Consider the following 7707-nt stretch of genomic DNA (forward strand, 5'->3'; position numbering starts at 1 on the left):
TAATAAAATTTTTTTATTTGAATTTGTTAAAAATGATTATTCGATATAAAATTACGAGTTCATTGATTTAGGATAGACGCTGAATTTTTATTACTCATTGTCATGTATTGAATGTCATTGACAATAATTCTTGGAAGCTAATTTAATTTTAATTTTTTTTTTTTTTTTTAAGAAAATAATGCAACAGAAAAAAAATCAAAAAAGGACAAACGGAATATGGAACCTGTAAAATTGACACCTGCCTGGGAAGACAATAATTTATCAGATGATGAATTAAATTTCAAGGTTAGGGTAGTGTAAATAAATAAATAAATAAGATAAATCTTACCTCTATAATTGGAACCAATTAAAGTAATTTTCCTACCTGGAATTGAACTTTTCATCATGAATATTTTAACATTTGATTTATTCATTTCAGAATTTATCAATGGAACAAGCTAATTTAGAAATGAATCCACCAGAGGATAAATTCTATTTAGTTTATTTTACTTTGTTACTACACGGCATTGGAACTTTATTGCCCTGGAATATGTTCATTACTGCCAGAGCAGTGAGTACTCATCACATTATTAACTCATTCGAAATCATCCAATAAAAAGCATACTTAATTTTAAATAAATAAATTAATTGTATGAATGAGTAGTTATTATTAATAAAAAACTTTATCAGTATTTTGTAGATACAAACTATCAGAGCAATATACTGGAGTTAGTTCAGATTATGGTACATATTTTTTGTCTTATGTGGGTTTCGCAGCTCAAATCCCTAATCTAACTTTTAGTTGGCTCAATATAATCGTACCACTCGGGTAAGTATGTCGCTGTTGTTGTTATTAATCATTCTACAACCCCCCCCCCCGGAGAGAGAATAAATTTAAAATGAATATTTTTAGGGGAAATTTAACAATTCGAATTATGTGGTCTATATTGATTGAAGTAGTTATGTTTGTAATCACAGTCATTTTGGCTATGGTCGATTCAAGCAAGTGGCCTGATGTTTTTTTTTGGACAACCATTTTTACTGTTGTTATAGTAAACAGTAAGTAATTTTTTATATGAGAAACATATTTTTTAGGGTTTAATAGGTTTTAAAACATGATTATTTTTTTTTTTTTTTTTTGTTAGTGGCAAATGGTATTTATCAAAATACTATTTACGGTATTGCAGCACGGCTACCAATCAAATATTCTGGAGCCATAGTTTTGGGTGCTGTGAGTACTTCAATTCCTTATCATTCAAACAATGTTTATAATTTTAGGATTTTTTAATATTTTTTTATTATTTTTTCCAGAATATTAGTGGTACTTTTGTTGCTATTATCGATCTTTTGGCTATTGTTTTAGCACCGAGTACAAAAACAGCTGCCGTTTACTATTTTATTACTGCTTTGTTTGTGCTTTTGGCGTGCTTTGATACATTTTTTGCATTACCTTTAAATGTAAGTAAAAAATTTTGACATCGATTAAATTTTTTTTTTTTTTTCAAGTTTAGTTTGAAAATAGTTTTTTAATTTTATGCTGAAAATTTTTTGGTATTGTGCATGTAAAATTTTACATAAGCTCTTGTGTGAAGAAAAAAAAAAAAAGCAGCAATTTTTGGTTGAATTGAAATTTTTCGAATTGTTTTTCACAGTTACAATATGTTCTCAAAATTACCTACCTACCTACCCATTCCCCCTTTGGGGGGGGGGGTATCATGGAAGAACAAATTTATAGTAAAATTACATAATTTAATAAATTGTTTCTAGAGATTTTATAGGTATCATGAATATTTAAAAAAAAAGTCTGAGCTAATAAATAAAAGAAGGAATCAGGGGAAGACAAAAATTCCTTATTGGTACGTTTTTAAAAAGGCATTTCCTCAACTGTTCAATGTTTTTTTTGTATTTTTTGTCACATTATCTATATTTCCAGCTACTCATGCAGGTAAATTATACAAAAAACAAAATATATATATATTTTTTCTCAAAAGATTTGATATGTTATCAGAAGAAAAAAAAAATCAACAATCAATTTTTTTCTTGTGTTTTTTTTCAGCTATTAAAAAGTCTGATCCAGATTTTTTTGTACAAGATAAATATTATGAAAGTGTTATGTGTTTTTTAACATTTAATGTAACTGCCATGGCTGGAAGTTTACTAAGTGGTTGGGTAAGATGGGTAAGTATAAACAATTAGTTTTCCCACTCCGCCATTTTTTTTTTTTCATTTACAAAAGTTCATTATCTCTTATAATTAAAATTTTTCAAATTTTTTGTTTTTTTTTTCTAGCCTCGTCCTAAATATTTGGTCATACCAGTAGCTTTACGTGCTTTATTCATACCATTTTTCTTATTTTGTAACTTTCAACCTTCGGAATCCTCGAGGGTATTGCCCGTTCTCATTAACAACGATTGGGCTTTTTGGTTTGCCGGACTTACAATGGGTTTCACATCGGGATATTTCAGCTCTTTGGGAGTCATGTACACTTCTGGGTAAATAAATATATTACAGCAGAGGAGTCATTAAAAATTCCCACTTTTTTTTTTTTTTTTGTGATTTTTCGTTTATTTATTCTCGACAGGACTGTCGAACCGGCTCTTGCACCCACGGCTGGAATGTTTGTCGGAGCAATGTTATTGACTGGAATATTTTGCGGTATACTTTTCTCCATGGTGTTACCCTGGCTCGCGCAAAATGTTAGCATGTAGTGTTCTTGTACAAATGACACCGTTCCCGTTGTTTAATTTTCAATCAATCAATCACCGGAAAATTTTAAAGTTGAAGAAAATGATCGGGGGAAAAATAATTAAAGGGTCGATAAATAAGGGTTGTTAACAAGAATAATAATAATAATAGTAAAAGTCTTCCAAAACAACCTGAAGAAAAAAAAAAAAAAAAAATTATTTAATTATTATTATTATTTTTTGTTTTTATGTTTTCGAGCGTGAAGAAAATTTTTTTTAAACGATATTATAATTTTATGTACACGAAAGAGAATTATTTATCCTGTTGGGATAGAAAGAAAGATGGAAAAGATTTGCACAATTTATATATACTTGATGATTTTCATGTTAGTATGTATATGCGCAACAATTTAAAAACTTTGCACAAGAGTAGACCACGTGTGTGTTTTTTTTTTTTTTTTATTATTATTTATTTATTAATAATAATAATTATAATTTTACAAAGAAGACCCTTCGGTGCAAAAAAATGTTTTTTTTTTTTTTTTTTAAAAATAGAAATGGAATTGAATGTTTTAATTAATTAATATATATATATATATATATATATATATCTATGTATTGTACCTGGAAAAAAGAAAATTATAAAATTAAAATTATTGAATTTCAATATTGTTATATAATATTTTGACTCAGGCTTTTAATAAATATCAATAGAAAAAAAAAAAAAAAAAAAACATTCAGGTACTCTAGTTTATTTATTAGCATGACTTTTATTGATTAATTTTTTTTTTTTTTTTTTTTTAAAAAAATTATTTCTTATTGAGACTGTTTTAAATTTTTCATTAAAAAAAAAATTTTAAATAAAAAAAAAATTGTTAAAATTATTATTTTAAAATTAAACAAAAAATTAATATATATAAATATATGTATAAAAATGGTATTATTAATAATAATAATAATAGTATGTGCTTAATGCCTTAATATGTAGGCACTCATTTATGTACAAGTGTAAAAAAAAAAAAAAATAAAAAAATATTTAAAGAATTTTTAAAAAATAAACAATAAAGTAGTAGTAGTTAGAAAGGAAGTTCCTAATTAAAGACAAACACAAATAGTACTTAAATGATAAACAATATTTAATTGTAAACTTTTTCGTTTTGTTTTGTTTCTTTCATAAAGCATTTTTCTTTTTTTTTTTTTGTTTAAATTATTCATTGGTTTTTCAAGTTTTCATGTTTTTCTTTTTGTTTATGAAATACACTCAGGATAATCCGATGAAATTATATTTTAAAACTTATTTATAATTATCATTCCCTGTTTTGTTTTTTTTTTTTTTTTTATTCGAATAAAGTTTTAATAAAACAACAACAAAAACAACAAAAAATTTAAAACATTTAATTATAATTAATGTATTAAATTTAAATGTGTTCACTTTTTTTTTTTGTATTTTAATATACTTTTATATTTTGTTTAGAAAGAAAATAAATTTATAAGAGTATTATTAGGTTTTTTTATTATAAATTACTATGATAAATTTTGTTTTAATGTTTTATTTTCAATTAATCATTTCAATAACTTTTATTTGTTTAAATATTATTAGTTTTTTTTTTACTATTGATTTACCAATAATATGTAAGAATTATTTATTAAATACTTATATTTTTTTATCGCGTAATTTGACTACAATTAAAAATAATAAAAATATATTTTAAAAAAAAAAACTAATTTTTTCCTTAATATTTTATTGTTTAAAATAAACATTTTTGTTAACGGTCAATCGACATTTATTTATTGGATTTTTCTAGAACACTGTTTTATCGATTAATTTATGTTTATTTAAAATTCCGAAAGATGACTCTCGTTGACTAATATAAATACGTAGTTTAATCAAAATTACATTTTTTTAATCTTTTTGAATAATCACATTTTAAAAATAAATTATTCGATTTCGATCGGTTTTTTATAATTTAATCGATATTAAAAATAAAACGTTTTATTTTATTTAAATAAATATAGTTAAACCTTCTCGCAAAATCACGGAAATCATAAGTAGAAACGAGAATTTGCGAGACCTCGCAGCCATTTTGTGCTAGTACAGTTTTTGATGTTCGTGGTGTGTATCGTAGTGTTTATTTTTACAAAAATTAGAAATTAAATCGATCAATTAATTGTTTATTACATTGAAAAGATATAATTCGTTATATATGTCGTCCAAAAATTATAATTTTCAAAAGCAAGGGACCTTTTTAAGCGGAAAATTGGTTAAGAAAAAGTGAATTGTTGGATTATTAGAGAAGCGTGGCCGATTCCTTTGTCTGTCAACAATTCGGCTTGAGGTACGTAGCTTTGAGCCCGTATTTTTTTAAAATAATGTTTTTTTGTGCATTTATAACTGTTTACATAAAAATTAATAAGTAAATGGCGATTTTAAGTGATAATAAAAGGGTTTATTGGTCAAGTCCAATTGTCTTTGATGGACTTTCAAATGGCGTCCGCTGCGTTGACCGCAGGCGGGCTGAGACGCGTCCTTGCAAATTTTTGTTAAATCCGCCAAAATTTTTTGGTTTTTATGGATTAAAAAGTTACCTTTCTCATCGTTGAATTTGAAAATAAAAATTGCGGCTTAAATTTCAACAATATATATCCCGAAATTGTGCATTTTCTCGTTATTAACTCCAAGCCCATGTATTGGGAAATTTTTATTTGCCTATTTCATTTTAACTTATAAGGCATACACAGCATTACATTTTCAAAACTCACTCATACACCCATTTTTGTATAAAAATTAATTAATTTTAATAATTAATTATGTTAATGTATATGTTTACGTATAATTATCATGCAAATATTTTTTTATATTAATAATAATGATGATGATGATGATGATGATGAGAAATAATTAAGAAATTAAATGGTAGTAGTCTTTTTTAAATTTTGGAGGTTAAATATTAGCATAATTTTTGTTCCGATTATTATTTTATTTAGTTTTTTTTTTTGAATTACAAAATATATAATTTCATATATAAATGTGTTAATTAATTTTTTTTCTCTTTTTTTTTATTATGGTTGAATAATAAATATGATTTGAGCTATCATGCGGTCAGTGGAATTAAAACAATACGAAAGCTTAATAATAATTATTTAAATCGTATATTGTCAAACATGATTTACTTTTCGAGTAATAATTTAAAATTGTTTTTTTTTTATTTAATAAATTTAAATTGTTTGATGCTTCATATATATATATATATTGAACAAATTGAAAATGAACTCATCGCTCTAAAACTGTGTTTAATCTCCTTCATCGTTTTAAAATCGATACAAATCTTACGAGTAAAATAATAATGATTAGTCCAAAATTAAATTTTCAATATATATTATAAAAAAATATAGTGACATGGATGCACATATTTCATAAGTTTGTGCTCCTAATCATTTCTTTTTTAATGATAAACAATTTATAATAAATGTGTAATGTGTGTGTGTGATCATGTGTAATTTTTGTTTGGTTGATAATGTTATTATTATTACTTTATGATTTAATTATGATGTTTTTATTATAATGGAATTTGAAAACTTTTTTTTTTTTTTTTTTATCTTAGATGTGTTTATGTTAACACACTCATATATCTTTAATTTAATGTTTGTCGCCAGTCTCGAGTTAGGAATGTGCCAAAATTGCAAATCGATTATTATTATTAATATTACAAAACAGGAAAATTAAAAATTATTATTATTATTTATTGAATCAAATGTAAAAGTCATAATAGTTTTTTAAAAAAAAAATGGGTTAAAAAGATAAATGTGTGAATATGTCGATGAAAACAATTTTTTGGCAATTTTTGAAATTTTATTTAGGTACACAATCATCAATCGAACCCCCTGGTTGTTGTTGTTGTTGTTGTTATTGTTTCCACCTTTTTTTTTTTTTCTATTTTTATACAAAATCAGCGTGTTTGTGTAATTTTTTTTTTTTTTATTAAATGCTTGCTTTTGTAAAAATTTAGGCATGATTTTTTTTTATTTATTATTTCTATGTCAGCATTTGAAAAAGTGTGTGAAGTTGAAAAAAAAAAAAATTTTTTTTTTGTCAGCCTTAAAAATATTTGTATTTGCTATACGTTTGTTTTTTTTTTTTTTTTTTTTTTTTTTGTTTCCCCCCTGATTTTCACAAAATGTTTTTCCATGTTTTCATTCTCTCATTTCCTCTCTCACTCACTCACTCATTCTTTTGTTTGTAAAAAAATTATTATTATTATTTTTTAATCGAGATATGTATGTGTATGTTCTTTGAAGCGTCACGTTTCGTTAATCGGTAGCTAAAAGTAAATTCGGGTAAATTATTTAAGAAATTTTGTTGTTTTTATTTTATTTGGCCGACTTATCACTTACACAATATAAAAAAAAAAAAATAATTCCTTGACTTGTTGTGTTGTGCCTTTTATTGTGAATAAAAAAAAAAAAAAAAATTTTTGAAATTGATTTGATTTGACTTTGTGTGTGTGTGTGCGTGTGTGTGCGTTATTTATAATAATTACGCTTAGAGATTTTTAATTAAACGTCAATAAAGATTAATTTTACAAGAGTATTGAAATTATTCATTCATGTTTTCTCACTATATCAACCGTACACACACACACACACACACACAAGGTGGTATGCATTATAGACTCAGGAATTTTTTCAGGTTACGGCGCTAACTTGTCGAACCACCTATTTTTTTTTTTTTTTATTATTATTGTTAACCGTGCTTAAAATGTGCTCAGGTGATCAAAAATATTATTCATATATATATACATTCAATTTAATACAATTAAAATGAAATAAAATCGAATTGTGTGTGTGTGTGTGTGTGTGTGTGTGTGTGCCTGATTGATTGATTCGTCTAGTTTTTTTTTTTTTTTTTTTTTTTTTTTTTTAGCTTAGTTTTTTTTCGGTCGGTTGATGCTGACTCAAAATATCTGGACAGCAAAAAAATTTGCGCTAACTTTGCTCGTTCAAAAAAAAAAAAAAAAAAAAGAAAAAGAAAAGAAAAAAACTTGCC

General features: G+C 24.7%; 1 protein-coding gene across 1 annotated transcript; it reads left to right on the plus strand.

The window, feature by feature from the left end:
* Positions 1-216: 216 nt before the first annotated feature.
* Phum_PHUM548930 (equilibrative nucleoside transporter, putative) lies at positions 217-2687 on the plus strand (the record flags this gene model as incomplete). The annotated part of the gene is made up of 10 exons (XM_002431756.1): positions 217-285; positions 419-554; positions 670-808; positions 893-1038; positions 1125-1210; positions 1291-1437; positions 1747-1924; positions 2036-2157; positions 2269-2471; positions 2561-2687. 10 exons carry the CDS (start codon positions 217-219, stop codon positions 2685-2687), a joined length of 1353 nt encoding a protein of 450 aa, XP_002431801.1.
* Positions 2688-7707: the final 5020 nt, after the last annotated feature.

Source organism: Pediculus humanus, genomic scaffold (genome assembly GCF_000006295.1).
Source record: "Pediculus humanus corporis 1103172108294 genomic scaffold, whole genome shotgun sequence".
Taxonomy (NCBI): domain Eukaryota; kingdom Metazoa; phylum Arthropoda; class Insecta; order Psocodea; family Pediculidae; genus Pediculus; species Pediculus humanus.